Source organism: Diabrotica virgifera, chromosome 1, assembly GCF_917563875.1.
Source record: "Diabrotica virgifera virgifera chromosome 1, PGI_DIABVI_V3a".
Lineage (NCBI taxonomy): Eukaryota > Metazoa > Arthropoda > Insecta > Coleoptera > Chrysomelidae > Diabrotica > Diabrotica virgifera.
In genome coordinates, this window is record NC_065443.1 from 82572483 (window position 1) to 82592567 (window position 20085).

Genomic DNA, 20085 nt, shown 5'->3' on the forward strand with positions numbered 1-20085 from the left:
ACAGATATCGGGTATAACAACCCCTTAAAATTAATAAATTCACATCTAAATTATTTTACATATTAAAAAGACAACATCGCTGAGTCAAACCATTTTGAGCCCACGTGAACAGCTGAGGAAGACTGTCATTTATTAAAATGATAAAGAAGGAACCACAATCTTATGCGACCTCTATATTCGTAAATAATAATTAAAATTAATTAAAAATTGAAAATGACTAAAAAGCCATGTATAGGTTTTAATTTTAATTATTATTTACGAATATAGAGGTCGCATAAGATTGTGGTTCCTTCTTTATCATTTTAATAAATGACAGTCTTCCTCAGCTGTTCACGTGGGCTCAAAATGGTTTGACTCAGCCATGTTGTCTTTTTAATATATAAAAGAATTTAGATGTGAATTTATTCATTGTAAGGGGTTGTTATACCCGATATCTGTGGCTTTTGCCCAGTATCCATGTATTTTATTGTGTCGTTTAGCAATTGCTCTTCTATGAAGGTTTTATAAGAGGACGTAAGTTTTTCACTCATTTTTTATAAAAAAATCTTATCTTAAAGGTCCTTTTAGGAAGCTCTGATGATGGCACGTTATGTGTTGAAAGTACTTAGCTGATAATAAAACTTTTTTTACACACTATCAAAAATTTTTTGAGAACATACACCTGTTTGCCGTTTTGACCTACATAAATTTTTGACATAATGAGTAAATTATAAACATAAAAAAGTATTTCTAAACAGTTGGTACCTCAATATTGTCAAATAAAAAATGCTTTTGTTTCATGTATAGAACTGAAAAGGCCTTTACTTTGCTTTACGGAGATCTAATATTAGGTACATACAAAAATTACTTACGCATGATACATTTTACCACACTGTAGCTTTTACATATTCTCTCGATTTTTGAAGACCAACAATATGATTTTAGGTTTATCCACGGCCTTAGAAAGAGCGACGATTCCTCAACCAATATATTTTTCTGCCATCTGGTCCTCTATATTAATGTCTATTTTATCTTATAGGATATTCTGCGGTAACATATTTATTGCGCATGACGTCCAAACTAAACAAATTCCCCAATATATCCAGTGGGAATACAATATATATTCCCAATCATTTAAGCTAAGTCAGTCGGTCCATGTTCTTGCAGTGTCATATATCTAACTTAATGAACTATTAAGTGGCACACATAATTATTGAAAAGAACTACTGGATTTTTTTTTTATTTTCTCTCTTATGTATGGTGTGTTGTCCCAGTTTTCATTGACCCTTATTAAACGGTCTTTAGTGCTAGCAAAATAATCACGCGTTCAAAAATGTAATGTTTTCTATAAAAGACCCACTATCACCATTTGAATACTTTTCTAGATTCAAAAATAAAAAACACAATTATGTGCATGTGCACAACATCCTTGTAGTAACAAAACAAAGACCTGAGAAAATAATTGATTATAACTCATTAAAAGAATTAATTTTCAACCTGCTGGGAAGACAACCAGCTAAAAGATAAATTACGTTGATTTAGTAATTATTAACCTTTTACCTCCCACAGAATAATCAATTGTTAAATGTGCAGTGTTTAATTTGTCCTTATTCTGAAGATTACGAATTGCCCAATCATTGTAATCCGAGAATAAAAATTAAATACAAAAAGTAATCGAATTAATTATTACAATGATTATTATAACAATTTATAATTTTCATGTGCATATCTATACAGTGCGAATGCAAAATTCGGTGCTCTCCTATAACTACACATAGTTTCAAAAGTTATGCATCACCCCTCTAATTCACGATGTTTACGCTTTTATAAATTCGTATCTTTATCACATATTTAATGGGTCTTTTTTTATAAAAAATATACCTTTTTTGGTTTTTTATTTTATTTGAATACCCATTTAATTGACCTGGTTTTGCCAAGGTGTAAACATTTGAAAATTTATTCTGGTGAAATTTTTGAAAACGTGATTAAAAATGAATCGTACTATAATTTCTGAGTTGGACCGTATAAGAATTATCGATTTAGTTGAAGAAGGCCATTCACAGCGGTTCATGGCGGAAAGAGTGGGTGTTTCTCTGAGTGATGTCTCACGGATATGGAATAAGTTCCTGGAAACAAACTCGATACGGAATAGAGCTCCGTCTGGTAGACCTCGAGTTACCACTGATCGACAGAATAAATATATCAGAATTTCCATCCGTAGAAATTCTTCTATGTCTGTGCCAGCCCTCCAAAGAGAATTCAGGCATGTTGCAGGAGTAAGAGTATCGTTGGCTACAATAAGAAGAATTTTAGACTCAGGTTTGAGGAGTGGTCGACAAATAAGAGTTCCTCAGCTATAATCTAGACATGTTTTGGACCGCCTCTAGTGGGCTCAAGAACACATACATCTCCCTCAACAGTTTTGGAATTTTGTGCTTTTTTCAGACGAGACCAGAATCTGTTTAAATAGTATAACCGGCGAATTCGTGTGTGGCTAGTTGTGCAGCTCTTGTTGGCTCTCTCCACACACGAATTCGCTGGGTATCACTATTTAAACAGATTCTGGTCTTTTCTGAAAAAAGCACAAAGTTCCAAAACTGTTGGGGGAGCTGTATGTGTTCTTGAGCCCACTGGAGGCGGTCCAAAACATGTCTAGGTTGTAGCTGAGGAACTCTTATTGGTCGACCATTCCTCAAACCTGAGTCTAAAATTCTTCTTCTTATTGTAGCCAACGATACTCTGACTTCAGCAGAATGCCTGAATTCTCTTTGGATGGCTGGTACAGACATAGAAGAATTTCTACGGATGAAAATTCTGATATATCTATTCTGTCGATCATTGGTAACTCGGGGTCTACCAGACCGAGCTCTATTTCGTATCGAGTTTGTCTCCAGGAACCTATTCCATATCCGCTAGACATCACTCTGAGAAACACCCACTTTTTCCGCCACGAACCGCTGTGAATATCCTTCTTTAACTAAATCGATAATTCATATACGGTCCAACTCAGAAATTAAAGTACAATTCATTTTTAATCACGTTTTCAAAAATTTCACCAGAATACATTTTTCAAATGTTTACACCTTGGCAAAACCAGGTTAATTAAATGGGTATTCAAATAAAATAAAACACCAAAAAATGTATATTTTTTATAAAAAAGACAAATTAAATATGTAATAAAGATACGGATTTATAAAAGCGTAAACATCGTGAATACGAGGGGTGATGCATAACTTTTGAAACTATCTGTATTTTCTGAAACAGCTGTTCCGTCCCACCACGCATATTTTGCTTTTATCTCTTATTAAGTATTTTATTAATTATTTCTTTTTCATATTTTATTTAATTAACAGGTATGCGTGTATGTCTTTACGTTAGGTTATCAATGGGGTCCTATAGATGCAGCCCCTAAAGTACCTAAGGGACGCCAAGCTTACATAGCGTTCACATATACGCTCAGTCATGTTTTAAACGTCATAAGTGACATATTTATAAACAGTTTTAAACCCATCCCAACAAGTGTAAGGCAGTTCAATTGCAGAGTCAAATGCACTTGGAAAAGAAGAAGAGCCATTCATCGTCAAAGGTAGCGTTCCATATTTTTACATACACACACATTCAATTAATTTATAAATTTTGCTTATAACTTATTTCATTATAATATAATATATAAAAACCAGTACCGATTAAATAAATATATTATCTTAAATCTGAACTCATTAGTTAATAGAATTTTAAGATTGGTCCTTCGAGACGGATTTGCTATTAGTTAAAGTAATTTTTAAATTAAAACGCGATCATATTTATTATAAACTCTTAAAATATAGCAACAGCAATTTAAAAAAAATGGGTACCAGAACTAAGGCGCAAGGCTAACTAGGGGTATGTAAATTGTTCTGATATTTTAAATTACTGAAAATGGCAGATGGGACCCATTCTGTAAAATTATTTTAAATGAGATCATACCTCTTTTGTTATTGACTATATTCATTATTTTCCTATATTTGTAACGATTTTTTGGAATCATTTCAGACAAATCGTAGAGTAGGTATCAAGTTGGTAATCAAATCTGAACGTTATGATAACCTGACTTAGGCTTTCGTCTCTTAGGCAACGTCAATTGCAAATTGATACAGTGGCAGAACTTCTAGTGGAGCGGAATGTTGAAGGTGAGCAATAAGCCAAGAGTGTTGTTATATTTTTAAGGAGAAGCTAACCAAACCGTGAGTAGAGAGCAACTCAGATGAGCTCTACCTTGAAATGGCTCTCAATCAGCGTTTTTGGCTTGCAGCGTAGTATTATCTGCAAAAGGGGAGTTTCTTCTAGGACGTCGTAACTCATCAGGAAGTTCGTTACCAGTGTAAAAGCTTGGCTGGAGGGAATGGAACTTTCTTCTTTTGGCACCTGGCGAGTATGTGCAAGGAGTTTTCAGGGCCTCTTTAGCTTTGATGTTGGAGCTGTCTATCGTGCATAAGACGTATCTTTTGCCGAGACAACTAATTTTCTCCTCTATAGTGGAAATATTAGCAAAGGAGTCAACTAACAATAGTTCGCCCATTTCCTCAGAATTTTTCTTTCAGTAGCCAAAATGGTGTTACTTTGGTATTTGTTTAGTGACGCACATCCAGGAAATTTGCTCTTTTTCTTATCCTGTCTAGGGTGTTTCTGATGTCGATGTTCCAGTTGAGAGTTCTGCTTAAATGAACTCCGACATAGGACACCTAGGATCTGAGTTCGAGTCTCTCTCGAAGAATATGTAGGTACTATCTGGTTCCTCGCATCTTCGTATCGAATGCTATGAGGATTTCTGAATAAGATACACGGGTTTCAGAGGGATTAAGTATAACTCTCCATTTGTTGTAACACCTCACGATTTTTTGTCAGTTATTTTGAACTCTATCGATACAGTTTTATGTTTTAGCGTCCTATGAGCGGTACCTGCGGAAAGGAGTGCAGTATCGTCAGCACATAGCAGGACAGACTCGGGCCTGCTGATGGGGTGGACTCGGGCCTGCTTATCGGGTGGAGAAAGGCACTCATGTAGACGCTGTATAAAATTGTAGCTAAAATTGAGCCCTGATAGACCCCAGCTTGTGTACTGAATGGTGTATCATAAATGGAGTACAAGAGAAAGGTCAAATAAGACATTATAACCGACAGATAGTATGACACATCCCTGTGAGGGGGAATGTTGGTTATTTGAACAAATACAGAAACCTTTAGAAGAATGTATTTAAGGAAGCTGAACCTGTATACCGATCAGTGCAAAAGGGAACTTATGAAACCACAATAAGAGTTACATTTGTTTTGACGTATCTAACTATCTAAAATATCTATTTATCCAGGAAATTGTTTCTAAAATATTCTAAAGTAAAGATTATTAATGATCTTAACCGGCAAATTTGTATAATTGGCAGTGGGCGGCAATACCAATTTACCAGATGGCTTACTTGGCCTCGATCTGATAGGCATTAGCCATGTTTTGAGTGAAATCCTGAGAGGTATTGTACAATGAGATATCAAATTATGACCTTTCTATGCTTATTGTACATGCTTTCAAACAATTGGAGTGGGACGCCAAAGAAATAAATGTCGACGGTAAAAGGCTCTCCCACCTACGATTCGCAGACAACATAGTTGTTATAACGTACAACTTAAAAGAGATTAGAACTATGCTTACTGAGTTAGATGCCGCCTGTAAAAAAGTTGGTTTAAACATAAATTTTGGAAAGACACAATACATGACAAACCTGGTACCAAACGAAAATCCAAAAGTCGACGTCAACGAAATAGCATTGGTCCATAAATATAAATACTTGGGGCATGAAATCCAAATTGCCAGAGACAATCAAACTGCCAAATTACAGAGAAGGATCACCCTAGCATGGGCCGCATATGGAGCTCTATCAGACATCTTCAAGAGCAACTTGCCAAATTATTTGAAAAGGAAGACGTTCAACCAATGTGTGCTTCCAGTCATGACTTACGGCGCCGAAACATTATCGTTAACCCAGGCCACAGCAACGAAACTTAGAGTGGCCCAAAGAAGAATGGAACGGTCACTACTTGGACTGACTCTCAGAGACAGGGTCAGAAACGAAGAAATCAGAAGGACAGGTGTCACAGATGTCATAGAGCGAGTAGCATGGCTGAAGTGGAATTGGGCTGGCCATGTAGCCAGAATGAAGGACGGGAGGTGGACCCAAAAAATTACAGTGTGGAGACCAAGAGAAGACAGAAGAAGTAGAGGTAGACCACCTACACGATGGACAGACGATGTCAAAAGGATTGCTGGGAATTGGTTGCAGAAAGCCCAAGATCGACAAAACTGGAAGAAATTAGGGGAGGCCTATGTTCAACTTTGGATGCAGAAGGCTGGATGATGATGATGATGATGCTTATTGTAGTTAATTGTAGATGATGTCTCTGACTTGCTATAGTATTAGTTGTTAGTATTGCTGAGTTCTTTGGCAGTAGAGAAAATTGTTCTGAGAATTGCAGTATTGGCAACCAGATCGAAGAAGTACACAGAAATACCAAAGAAGTAAGTCAAAGAAGAGTGCTTAGCTAACGTTAGGATAACCTAATGTACTTTTGTCTACGACGCAATTATATAGCTTCTAATAACTAGACCTATGGTTTTTAAATGTGAATTAAACCCTCTCCAACTCCAAGCCATTTCTCCCATACTAACCTGGCCTAAAGCTACTGCTATGGGACTGGGCGACGAATCTGGCGATGAGGTAAGGGAGGACACTTGAGGTATTTGTATTTCTTGTTTGATGTGGATGTTGGCGAAAGGCGAAGTGCCCGGTTGTCCGGAATACATATCGGGCCCTAATCCGCCCCTCAACGTTTGAGCCGCCAACTGCCGCTGCCGCATTATCTGCAGCTTTCTGGCCCGATCCCTCTTGTACATGGGTCCGAATTTATTTCTTCCGCCCCTCATCCTGTCTGCTCGAACAGCTGAAATCAAAAAATCAATGTCAAAAAAATTATAGGTCATGTCAGTAGGTAGTAATACAATGGTAAAGACAGTGTTAATTATAAAAGAAATAATTTAGAGAGCTCAAATCAAGATTTTCTTTCAGTTTTCTTCAAACTTTTTTACTCTTTTAGTCCAAACAGAAAGTCTTATTTCAACTGGATTTGCTATTTTGTATTTGTTACAATAAAGAGTAACACACTGTATTTAAAGTATACGTGGATATTGAGGTCTTACCACGCGCGATTTTTTGAATTTATTGTTTATTTGTTTTTTCAGATTATTTAACTTTTAGTCTTTGTGTATATTTTAATTTTAATTTTCAAGCATAATTGTTATTGTTAGAACGGCTAACTGTTGTTCTTTTAATTTGATTAATTCCGGTAAGTACCTGTTTATTTTTTACACAAATGTGACAAGTAACATTTTTTAACCTATAAATTGTCAGTAAACTACATGAGTGTGGATGTGGATAGTCATGTCGAACGAAAGCTTATTTGTTTATTTTCAAAATTACTGATTAACTTTTTGTTTTTAAAATGTATTTATTGCCATTTTATATTTACCTTTATACTAGTAATAGTAGTATGATGTTCAAGCTGTTTAATGTTGAGTTCAACAATCTCCTCAACAGTGAAAAAAGAATTAACCCTTCAATAAAATAACTTCATAAAATACGTCCATCGTGATAGTAGCCATTTCCTAATTATTACATTACCAGTAGTATGATGTATCAATGATATTACACATCGACGTACGTTTTACTTTATGTTTTGATTTAACTTGTTTGAAAGTGAATCATGACGTTTGGGCAAAGATAAAATGGAACAACTATACCTGTTAATCAGTGATGAAAACAAGAATAAACAGCATCTTTTGTTGATTAGTTTTCATCCATTTCCTCATTCATTTCTTATTTCTGATTTATTGCAAAGCGAAATTATTATTGATATAAATAAGGAAATGTCAAAAGCATGTTGATCGGGTCATACGAAATGCACGTTTTCCTAGAGAAACACTAAAATCATTTCATCATAACAACGCTTGTGATTTAATGCACTACAATTTAATGTAACATGGATAAATAAAGTAATATGTATAATAATTATATGGCATTCTTATTGAAAATATATTTCACTTGGTGTATACAGGGTGTCCAGAAACTCTACCGATAAACGAAGACAGGAGATTCCTCATACAATTTTAAGACATTTTAACACAATTCATCTAGTCCGAAAATGCTTCCTTAAGGAGCTAGAGCCCTTTGAAGATGGCGTCTTGTAATTAGTTTTTCTTAAATACCTCCATAACTCTTCTATTTAGAAAAACAAAAATTGGTACGCATATTTATCTTCCAGAGATAAACCGATTTCATCCATTGTGAATTTCTAGTACCGGTCATAGGCGTCCGTTTTGGGTAGGGCAACGGTTATTTTATCGCATATCTTTTTTGTCTTTAACTTTTAGCATTTTTGATACTGGATTATTATATTGTGAGATATTCTAGTACTAAAAGTTACTCTTGATTTTAGTCGGTAGAATACACCGTTTTCTAGAATAAAGTATGTAATATGTATAATTATATGGCGTTCTTATTGAAAATATATTTCACTTGGTGTAGAGATGTTTGTAAACTGAACTTTTAGTGATTTTATTATTAAATAAAAGAATTATGCCTTTACAAAAATTCACTTTATAACAAATAAGTTACAAATAAAAATTCTATACTCGATTTGGAAATGCCTAATAGCACAGTTTCTATAGCAGAAGAACAGTCTTTATACAGAACTTATTAAAGCAGAAAGATTATAAATGTCGATACCTTCTTGTCCCAGTTTTATACAGGAACTTATAAAAAATACTACCTCGGCAAAGTTCATTTCCAATACAACATAAAATGTAAATGAGCAAGACCTCGGATTGAAGCTAAAACTGCACGCCTCAATGCAATCTAAAAGCCAATTAGAACCAGAATAAACATAATCCAATTGTTTATTTATCTAGACAAATGCCGCTAAGCGAAACCAAATGACCGAAACCGAGAGTTTGAGATAGCCTTGGCATTCTTATTCTTGAGTTGCTTGAGTACACCTTTGCCGATATAGTTGTATCTTTGGCAGTTTTTGTACTTTTATTTTTGTGCAAGCTTTATGGTTTATCTCTTGTTCGAACCCCGGCCAATCGGCTTGACAAGTCAGTACCTATTAGCTACTGAGCTCTGGCCGCCACTAGTAAATAAGTGCACATCATGTTTTTCAATCACTCCAAATTTGTACTAGATTTGTTTTTTATGTAAAAATTGTATTTGTATTTATATTAATATGTATTAAAGAACGAATATGACTCAGTACTACCAACAGCCAAGTTATGAAACGCTATGGCGGATCGCAAATCTAGATATACCCCAACAGCAGTGGCCAAGATGTATATAAGTAATATAGTAAGAGAAAGGATGGGAACGAAATTTTCCAGCAGCTTTAAAACAACAAAGGGATGCAAAGAGATGAAAATGTATGCACATTAAACTCTGGAGACGATTAAGTCGTTATGGCACAAAATGAAGAAGATGTAAGTTTTATGGTCAGAAAATTGGAAGAAGAGTATTGTAAGAATGGTCTAGAAATAAATTTTCAGAAAACATAATACCTAGCAACAAGTGAAAAAACAGTAAGAAACCTTGAAGTGGATGAAGATCAAAAATAAAAGGCTTAAGTCATAAGGAACGGAACAACAGAAGATGAAATAAAAAGTCGATTGGGTCAAACAAAAACGTGTATCAAGCCGTTAAATCCGGTGATATGGGACAGCCACATCACAAAAAACACGAAAACAAAAATTTTCCGCTTAATAGTCCGTAGCATTATGACTTATGGGGCAGAAATCTGAATACTGAACAAAAAAAAATGAAATAAAGTTATGGCCACCGAAATGGAATATAAGAGAGATAATAGAGAGTTACAAAAATGGATAAAATCAGAATCGAGGAATTTAAAAGGAGAATGGGGGTAACTAAAAATGTGCTGGAATATATAGACTATAGACGAAAAAAACTAAATTGGTATGGGTACGTCAGAATAACAGATAGGAATAGGTGGATATCGAAAATACCAGATTAAGGAGTCCCATGCATGGTGAGCACGGTGAGATAAGAAAGTTACAATATCTCGGCCACGTTATGAGAGGGGATAATATGTATTGCTGCAAACCATAATGCACGGAAAAATACAGGGAAAACGAAGTATTGAAAGAAGACGCATCTCCTGGCTCAACAATCTGAGAAAGTGTGGTATAATTGCGGTTCCGTCGACTTGTTCAGAGCTGCAATCTCAAAAGTGAAAATAGCCGTGATGATTACCAACCTCCTTAGAGGAGACGGTACCTAAAGAAGAAGAAGATGGTGAGCACAAGAAGAGGCAAACCCATAGGGTCGTGGAGGGAGGAGGGATCAAGTAGACGATGCAATGGAAAGAAGAGACAGAACGGAGAATGGCAGGGCGGAGAGTGTTGAGAATAGAAAGACATCGGTAAAATCTTATATGAATCAAGTTACCATATTTTTCAGTTTACATAAAATAATATTATTCCAGTGCATAAAGTTAATTCGTGGATCCTTTTATATTTAACTATAAACCGTAGAATAACGATTTCTTTCTTGATTTCACCTCAAAAATGCACCAAAAAAGTAGATAATTAAGTGTGTATACCACTTTTATGTTAGAAAATGCCACATCACTCCGTTCAAGGACTAAAGATTGTTATAATATGGGTCCATTATAACGAGGAATTTTTTAAACCAAAATAACATTCTATTCTGCCTCGAGATCAGTTTGAACTTCCCTTCTCACGGATTGAATTTGAAACGATGGTTCTAATTTACAGGGGGATATGATTTGTTATCGTTGTAAACTGTTTCGATATTTTTAATTTTTACTTATTTTAAAATATAGAAAAAAATCAAATATTTTAGTCTTGTATTTTATTTGACGTTTCGGCTTCCACATCAGCAAGTTTTCCAAAATCGATTTTTTTGGACGGAAATAAAAATTTAACAAAATTCGCCTCTTGATTCTTCTATGATTTGTGTGCCTATTCGTCAGCGCATACTGCATATTGTAGATAAAGAAGTCGACCTCATACATCCTTTCATACTTGCGACCTGAAAGCCACTTTATGTATACCTTACAGAATATGTTTAAGGCTGCCGATAGGTTCTAGCACCTGCCGATACCTGCAAGAACTCTTCTGCATCAAAGTATTTTTTGTCCAACAAAAAGTTAATGAATACATAGTTACTATCGCCAGAGTTTCGCTTTCTGGACAAGGCCCATGAAATCTGGGTGTCAGCTTGTATATGAGTCGAGCCACCTTTAGCTTCCACTCGGCTGTACTGGTCTCACAGAATTATTCACCAGGCCGAGTATAAAGAGCCTCTCCATCACAATGTTCCAACGCTCCCATAGAGGTCGTCAGAGGATTAGTACTGGACAAACTGCAACAGTTATACAAGTATCTGAAATAGTATAAGCAGAAAATACAAGTACCCATGTATATCGATATTTTTCTCGTGACACAATTGCAGCCATTATTTTTGATTTTGGTATGTTCGTTTTTGGAGATCGGGAAGAGTGCGAGAATTACAGAGCAATAACCCTATTAAGGTTGATCTGAACCCCCCCAAAAATAAACTACACATTCAAAAAATTTGAAAAAAATTGAGAAGGTATATGTGATCACTAGAAGTATTTTGACAAATTTTGAGCAAACTTCATGTTTTCGTTTTCGAAAAAACTCAAAAAAACTCCTTTTTTTCAAGTATAAAGCTGGAAAACTAAACATACAATTTTGTTAATTTTCTTACAGCATAAAGATATAATCCTAGGAAATACTTATGAATTTTTTTAAAATTTTTGAATGTACAGTTTTGCCACAGTAAGAAAAAATAATATGTTTCGGCTTATAATAAAGCTACCGGTAAGAAATTGGATAAAATTTCAATAACAACATATATAAAACTGTAACAATGGAAAATATTTCCAATAAAATGTTGAATATTTTTTCCTAAACATATGAAAAATCTCGATAAACAAGAATTATATCTTGAATTGCCGCTAATAATTTGTGCAGTCATGACATGGCGCCATCTACACCATCGGTAATATTTATGTTCGATAGATAGCAGTGCCTTCTGCTTCAATCGCGTCACACAGAATTTTATCCTAACAGCGTTGCCATATCAATTACTTTGTACAACAAAATGTTTTAATGTTAGTAGGTAATATAAGCCTACTACTATAACGTCTATTTATAACGCATCAACGTGACCTTCTGAAATTAATTTAACTACTTTTGTTGAAATGTTTTCAGTCCCCTTGGCCGTATTAGATTTTGATATATTTAGGGCCGGTACTTTCTGTTTCGATTAAACCCTAGTTGGCAATTGGCATTTTAATGTTTTTAAGTACCATAAAGTTGTCTTTTTTTATTTGTATTTTTTCATGTATCTCTGAAGCTTTGTATTTGACTATATTTTGAATTGGAATTGGAGCAGTCTTCATTTGTCAAATAGTGTTTCTAATAACTACCATCGATGGTATTTCTCTTTTGTCGCACTTTTATGTTTATTAAAGATTTTAACTGAAATTATTACTTTATCTTTAAAATTTTCATTGTCCATTACTTTTTGCATTTGTGGTGAGCTAAATTTAAGGGAAAACAATTGGACGATATGTAAATTGATATGGAGTAAGAGCAGTAAATAACCACTTCTAAAATTAATTGAGGAGAGGTTAAAAATATTTTCACCTTCATATTAAAAATAAAAAAGGATCAATATACAAGGAATAATAGGTAACAATCAATTTTAAAAATCTTACATCTATATTGATTTCTTCTCTGTACAAAAACAACAGAAATAAATAAGACAAAAGAAAAAATGTGTTGTCACTTAATAATAGGTATGTTAAATAAACGTATTGATTAGTCTGATGGAAGTAGAACTTAAAACTGTTATATGGAGCTAATCTGGATCGGTATAAATTAAATGAGAAAGAAAAAAAATCTAATAAACAGTTTCTTTAAGAGCAGGAAGAGAAAGATTATGGAATATTAGAAAATGAAAACGGCGCGGCAGAATAATCATCGATAAAGAACTAAAAAGAGGAAACGCGATAACGATATCTGGAACAATTGTTTTATCTGATAAGAAACGAAGAACAACCAGAAATTGCTATCAAAATAAAAAATATAGTAAAGCAGTGTGGATTGTTTCTGTGTTTGAAAAAGGTTATGGGTTTTTACGAGCTTGTCCGGACGGGTCAGTAAGTGACAATAATATTGTGGAAGTTAAGTGACTGTATTCATCCCGAGAATATACATCTCTAGAGGCAGCCGAATCCATAAAAACATGTAGCTTGTTAAGTGAATGTCCCTAAAGAAAACAATAACTTCTTCTTTAGCCTGGTTGCATCCACTCCTGGACAAAGGCCTCCCATGAGTTCTCCACTCTTCTCTGTTTTGTGCTATTTGGTACCAGTTTCTCCCCACTTTTGCTTTGAAGTCATCTAGCCATCGTCTTTGTGGTCTTCCTCTGCTACGACTATGCTCGCGTGGTCTCCAATGTAAAATGTTTCTCGTCCACCTTTCATTGTTTTGCCGTGGCACGTGTCCTGTCCTATCCAGCTCCATTTCATTTGCGCAATTCTTCCATTAACAGATTTCACCTTCGTCCTGTTTCGTACGTCCCATTTCGAATATGTTCTCTCAGAGATACTCCTAAGATAGCTCGTTTGATGGCCCTCTGTGTTGTTCTTAATATATTGGCTGATAACCCTGTAAGTGTCACGGTCTCCACTCCATAAGTCATAACTGGTAGAATACAACTGTTGAGTATCCTTTTTTCTAGATTTATTGGTATCTTTTTGTTTTTCAACACATCACTGAGTCTTGCAACTGCTGCCCAAGTAATTCAGATTCTTATAGCTATCTCGTCCGTTTGATTCTGTTTGCCTAGTTTGATCGTGTGACTCTTCGACACTTTCGATCTCACTTCCAACTAAGTCGATTCTGATATTTTGGTTTGTCATCACTTTTGTTTTATTTAAATTCATTTTTAAACCGCCTTTCTCAGATTCATGTTTAAGCATCTTTAATATGTAGATTGGTTCTTCTGTATTGTTTCTTATGAGCACTATGTCATCGGCAAATCTTAGATGACTTCCTTGCGTTATTCATTCCGTTTAATACGGTCCAGAGTTCTATGGAATCGAATGCCCCATTGTACAGCAAGAACAACAATACAAATGAAATATTAACGGTAGGCGGCCAGCAGTCTGAGAGAGTAAAAAATATATTTACTGGGAACGATAATCACAGAAAATAACGATTATACTCCAGAAATAAGAGAGAATTGAAAAAGCACGTGCCAACTTCGTGAAAATGAAAAAGATTTTATGCAGCAAAGATCTGATATTGGCCCTCAGAATAAGGCTAATTATATGTTATGTACACAGTGTGCTTTACTAAGGAGCTGAATCATGGACATTAAATTGAAATGCAATAAATCGACGAGCAAGTCAGAGAAGAACTAGTTTTGGTGTTAGTGAAATAGTTTTGAGTATTTTTTTCTGTTAACAATCATTTTTAATATCTTTATTATAACCTTTTTGGACCTTATTCTGCGGTATCTCATGAAACTGATTACGCAAAAAGATCTCATGGGAATATTTTTCTCAAGAAACACGATGTTTTCGCCTTGCTTAAACATATTTTGCCGAATTTAAAATCAAAATCCTATTCTTTTATTCTATTCTTTTTCTATCATACATTGACTTTATTCTCTCAGATATTTTTAGTTCTTAACACGTTGATGAACAGAACGTCTATAGACGACATTTTTAAAATAACGAGTTATGACAAAAAATCGGTAGATTTTTGTACACATTACATCTACAGATGCATATGAAATATAATACGACATCCATGGTCGTCGTCCACATGTTTACAAAAAACATATTGTTTCCATAAAACAAATTTAGCAATTTCGCTATTACACTGGCGGACAAAAAATTTAGGTCACTAGATGAATTATTTGATGCCTTGGATTTCCTAAACCTGTTGTCCGATTTGAATGAATTTTTAAGTATGTTATAGCTTTATTATTTAAGAATCTTAATGTGTTAATATTGTTGCTAGACAGGTAAGTGTCATTTTATACCGGATGTAACAATCATACTGTGTTTTTCCTTAAAGTTCGGAACACTCTGTGGAATATTATAGTATAGATAAAATATTAAGATTAGAACTCAATTGTAGCCTTTCTTAATATTTTCTTTTTTGATTCATTTGCTTATGTTGGATAATAAAAAAGTTAGGTACTTTAACAACTAGCCATGCTATTCATCAATACAGGGTGTTTCTAAATAAGGGCGACAAACTTTAAGGGGTAATTCTACATGAAAAATAATGACAATTTGCTTTATAAATATATGTCCACAAATGCTTAATTTCCGTGATACGGATGTTGAATTTTTTTCTTCCAACTGACGGTTTATTTCTTGCTCTAAAACCGATTGAGATATGCAACTGAAATTTGGTAGGTTTTAAGAGGTAGTTATTGCGCATTGTTTGACATACCATTAAGAATTTTATATTCACCATTGGCGTTCATACGGGTATAAATATTTTAGATACATCCGGTATGCACGCCAATGGCGAATATAAAATTCTTAATTGTATGCCAAACAATGCGTAATAACTACCTCTTAAAACCTACCAACTTTCAGTTGCATATCTCAATCGGTTTTAGAGCAACAAATAAACCGTCAGTTGGTAAGAAAAAATTCAACATCCCGTATCACGGAAATTAAGCATTTGTGGACAATGTTTATAAAGCAAACGGTCACTATTTTTTCATGTAGAATTACCCCTTAAAGTTTGTCGCCCTTATTTAGAAACACCCTGTATTGATGAAGAACATGGCTAGTTGTTAAAGTACATACCTACACCTAACTTTTTTATTATCCAACATAAGCAAATGAATAAAAAAAGAAAGTGTTAAGAAAGCCGAAGGCTACAATTGAGTTCTAATTTCAATATTTGAGGCGTCCAGGGCAACAGTGGCCTAACCCACATCCCACAATTTTACCAAAATGCTTTTAATACATTAAAGTTATGCATTACTTCAGTGTTTTCAGATGCAGAGTGGCTGAAGCAACCATTGCTTGAACTAGTCTGCATCTAAAAACACTTAAATAAAGAATAACTTTAATGTAATAATATCGTTTTGGTAAAATTGTGGGATGTGGGTTAGGCCACTGTTGCTCTGACCGCCTCATTTTATCTATGCTATAATATTCCACAGAGTGTTCCGAACTTTAAGGAAAAACACAGTATGATTGTTACACCCGGTATAAAATGACATTTACCTGTCTAGCAACAATATTAACTCATTAAGATTCTTAAATAATAAAGCTATAACATACTAAAAAAATTATTCAAATCGGACAACAGGTTTAGGAAATCCGAGGCATCAAATAATTCATCTAGTGACCTAAATTTTTTGCGCGCCAGTGTATATTCTACTTTGCAAAATTCATATAGTGTCACAACACTTGCTTATACATTTGACGCCCTGTCCGTCAACGTGTTAAAAAGTTTATGTATAAACAAAATTTGTGCTAATACATTTTTACAAGATTGCAAGCAGTCATAAAATTTTATTACCATTTTTCAGTGTGAGATAAGAGATGACTAACAACTGGAATATTTAGTTACTGAGAAACATAATATGCAATTAGTCTATGATGTGAGGCCGCTCTCGTCTGAAAAAAATTCTGATTTGGTTTCTTTGCGGATTCCTATTCAAAAATGTCCCCTTTAAATAAATCGGAAGGGTGCCGGCGAAATTTTTGGGTAGAAATTGTCTAAACAATGTTTCTAAACAAATTCACAAGATTGGTAATTGGTATTTAGTGTAACTCAATCTGAATCTTTCTGAATCTATTTCGATTATGACTGGTCGATGTTGGCTGCGGGGGGAAACTATGGAGTACGGTTCGGAAGCTTGGGAGTAGTTGCAACTGTGAGTTACTCGAAACCCAGCATAGATCGAGGTTGCGCCTTTGCGCCATCTCCTATAAAAGAAAGTAGTTTTATCTTTTAGACTATGAATAAGGTGAATATTGATTTCTTCGGCCAACTCCAGGAGTTTCCCCCATTTACATATGGTGACTGCTTAAGTCCTGTAAGTCCTAAACTGTAGGTTGGTTGTTGGTTTTCCACAGTTTTGTCGTGCGATATGATTGGCGTATGTAATTGATACATTGTAAATAATTAAAAAAATAAATAAATTGTTTAAAACTATGGTAATAATAATATACAAAATTTAAAGAGAAGTAGTCCCGGTTGTGTGGTAGCTCCCGCATGAAAAATGTTTCCCATTCAGTTTCTCTGGAATTTCTGCTCAAAAATGTCTCCTTTAAACATTATGAGAAGGGTGCCGGACGGCATTTTTGGGCAGAAATTGTTTAAATAACTTTTTTCTACAGCCTTGTTAAAAATGCAATTTTTAGCACTCCATACGAGCGTTAAAAATGCTACTTTAAGGCACTAGTGCTTTAAAAATTTTAAGGCACTGCAGTTAAAAGTGAATTGTCAAATTGTGAAACGTCAAAATATTTATATTTCATATTTCATTTATTAACATTAATATTAATAGTACAACTTGCTCAATTTGAAAAAGGTAGTTTAAAAGGTTTTTTAAAATTTAATTTAAACTGTATTATTGCATTTTTAACACGTTTGTAGAAAAAACTATTAAAATTTGTTAGAATATACTTACAACAATAAAAGTAGATGTTATTCTATAGTTGTTATATTATGATTTACGTATTGACAGTATAGACGGTTTTGATGTAATGTCAAGAAAAATATAAAAATGGAATGTCAGTCAAGTTCAAGTAAAAGTTTTTGTAGGTATTGTCATTGTCCTGTAAATGAGAATGAATAAATTATAATTGTTGATATATAAGACGTTTGTAGAAAAAATATTGTACGTGTTAAAAAGTACATTTTTAAGGTACTCGTGTGAATTGCAGAATTCGCTTCGCTGATTCTGCAAACTTTCACATGCCTGCCTTAGACGTGTACTTTTAAACTTTTAACATAAACATAGAGGAAGCTTTTATATGAAACAGATGGTCACGTTTATAAGGATGCTTGTTGACGAGGGATGTTACGGCCGCAAAGCGGGCGGTGGTGAGATGACGGTGACTACGGACGTTGTCAGATCTATGCACCTCCATAGTACCTACTCAGTTGGAACGCAAAATCCTATGCTAAAACGTTACAGGGCCGTAAACTTCTACTCACTATATATTCTTTGATACATTTTAAAAAGAACGGTCTAAATTTAAGATAGAACCGACTACTCTTCATAATTTTGAAAAAAAAACTTTAATTCAAGCACTTGGCCATTTCAGATATATTAATATACATAAATCTAAGTTTTTAAACTTCGAAAATGCGTATTATCGCATTTTTCAGATTTTAAATCGCCCTTAACTCGAAATCTATCAACTTTTGAGAAAAATGACAACACACCTTTCTTGTTAGAATGGCCCAAAAAACCTAAAAAAATATTTTCCGGAGCAAAAAGGGTGATCTTTTGAATTTCTTAAAAAAAATTTTAAACAATTTCTGGCCAAAAATTTCGCCCTGCGCACTTCATATTTCCTTAAAGAGAACATTTCTGAATAGGAATCCGCAGAGAAACCGAACCATAATTTTTTTAGACGGGAGCGGCATCACAGCATGGACTAAATGTTTCTTGCTACATTATTTTACATTGTTATTAGGCCTTGATAAAATTACTGTCTAAACAATTTGGCAACAGGACCAATTGAGCCAATGGGTGTAAGGACAGAATAGTCTTCAGGTTTCTACATTATTACAGAGTCATCATGTAGAAATCTACAATTAAGTTGAAAATGTTACCACAGTAACATGCTACAGTACAGCCATCTCTAGGATCAGAAACAAATTAATTAAGGGTTCATATCAACCTTAAACACCACATACAACATTCTAGGTAACATACTAAACATGAGACTTAAATCATGCACTCAACGAATATTAGGAGAATACCACAACGGGCTCTATTCAGACTAGGGAGATCGACAATAATTAATTCCATATATACAGTAGAGGAAATAATTCAAAAATCAAAAAAATACAACAGAGAAATGCACCTAATATTCATAGATTTCAAAAGCGCTTTTGATACAATTAATCGGACTAAAATTATGGAAGAGCTAGAGCATTTTGAGATCCCAGAAAAATTAAGATATAAAATATGGTAACAGTGAGCCTAAAGAACACCACAGCGACGATCAGTTTCAACAGAACAAATTCTGAGGAGATCAAAGTAAACAAAGGCGTGACATAAGGTGGCTCTATCTCCCCAACACTGTTTAACCTGATATTGGAAACAATAATAAGAAGGACAAACTTCGCCAATAAAAACATTATTACAGATCAACTTCAAGTATTAGCATAAGCAGATGATCTAGTCATCATACAAAAGACGAAGATGAGACTTATAAAAGATATTATCCTTGTTTCCTTATTAGATAAGGAAACAAAGAGAATAATAGGGCTAGAGATAAACCAGTACAAAACAAAATACGTGGCGATAGGGACGGATGACACAACAACTCAGAAATATCTAATAACACAGAACCATAAATTTGAAACTGTATCCACCTTTAGCTAATTGGGCGTAACAATAGGGAAAACCGGAAAAGAGACAACAGAGGAAAGAATTCTGAAAGGCAAAAAGCATATAGAATGAATAGAAATCTGATGAGAACTAAGACTCTAAGTAAGAGAACAAAGTTGAACCTTTATAATACTTTAATAAGACCTGTTGTTACATATGGGATGGAAACAACGACGATTGACAAGAAAGAGAAAGATAATCTTCTGAAACTTGAAAGAAAAATACTGAGAATGATACTGGACCACAATGTAACAAGTGAGGGAGAAAGAAGAATGAAAACAACTGCCGAAATTGAAGAAGAATTAAAGGGAAAAAATATAGTCAGATACATAAAATTTCTTCGTTT

The 20085-nt window shown here is 34.3% G+C and overlaps 1 protein-coding gene across 1 annotated transcript in view; it reads right to left on the reverse strand.

The window, feature by feature from the left end:
* The window catches only part of LOC114327543 (nuclear hormone receptor FTZ-F1), an 824714-nt gene that overhangs the window by 47497 nt on the left and 757132 nt on the right, over window positions 1–20085 (reverse strand). The window contains exon 3 of the mRNA XM_050641953.1: window positions 6674–6945. Within this exon, the coding sequence (XP_050497910.1) occupies window positions 6674–6945 (272 nt within the window). The remainder of the gene's footprint in view (window positions 1–6673; window positions 6946–20085) is intronic.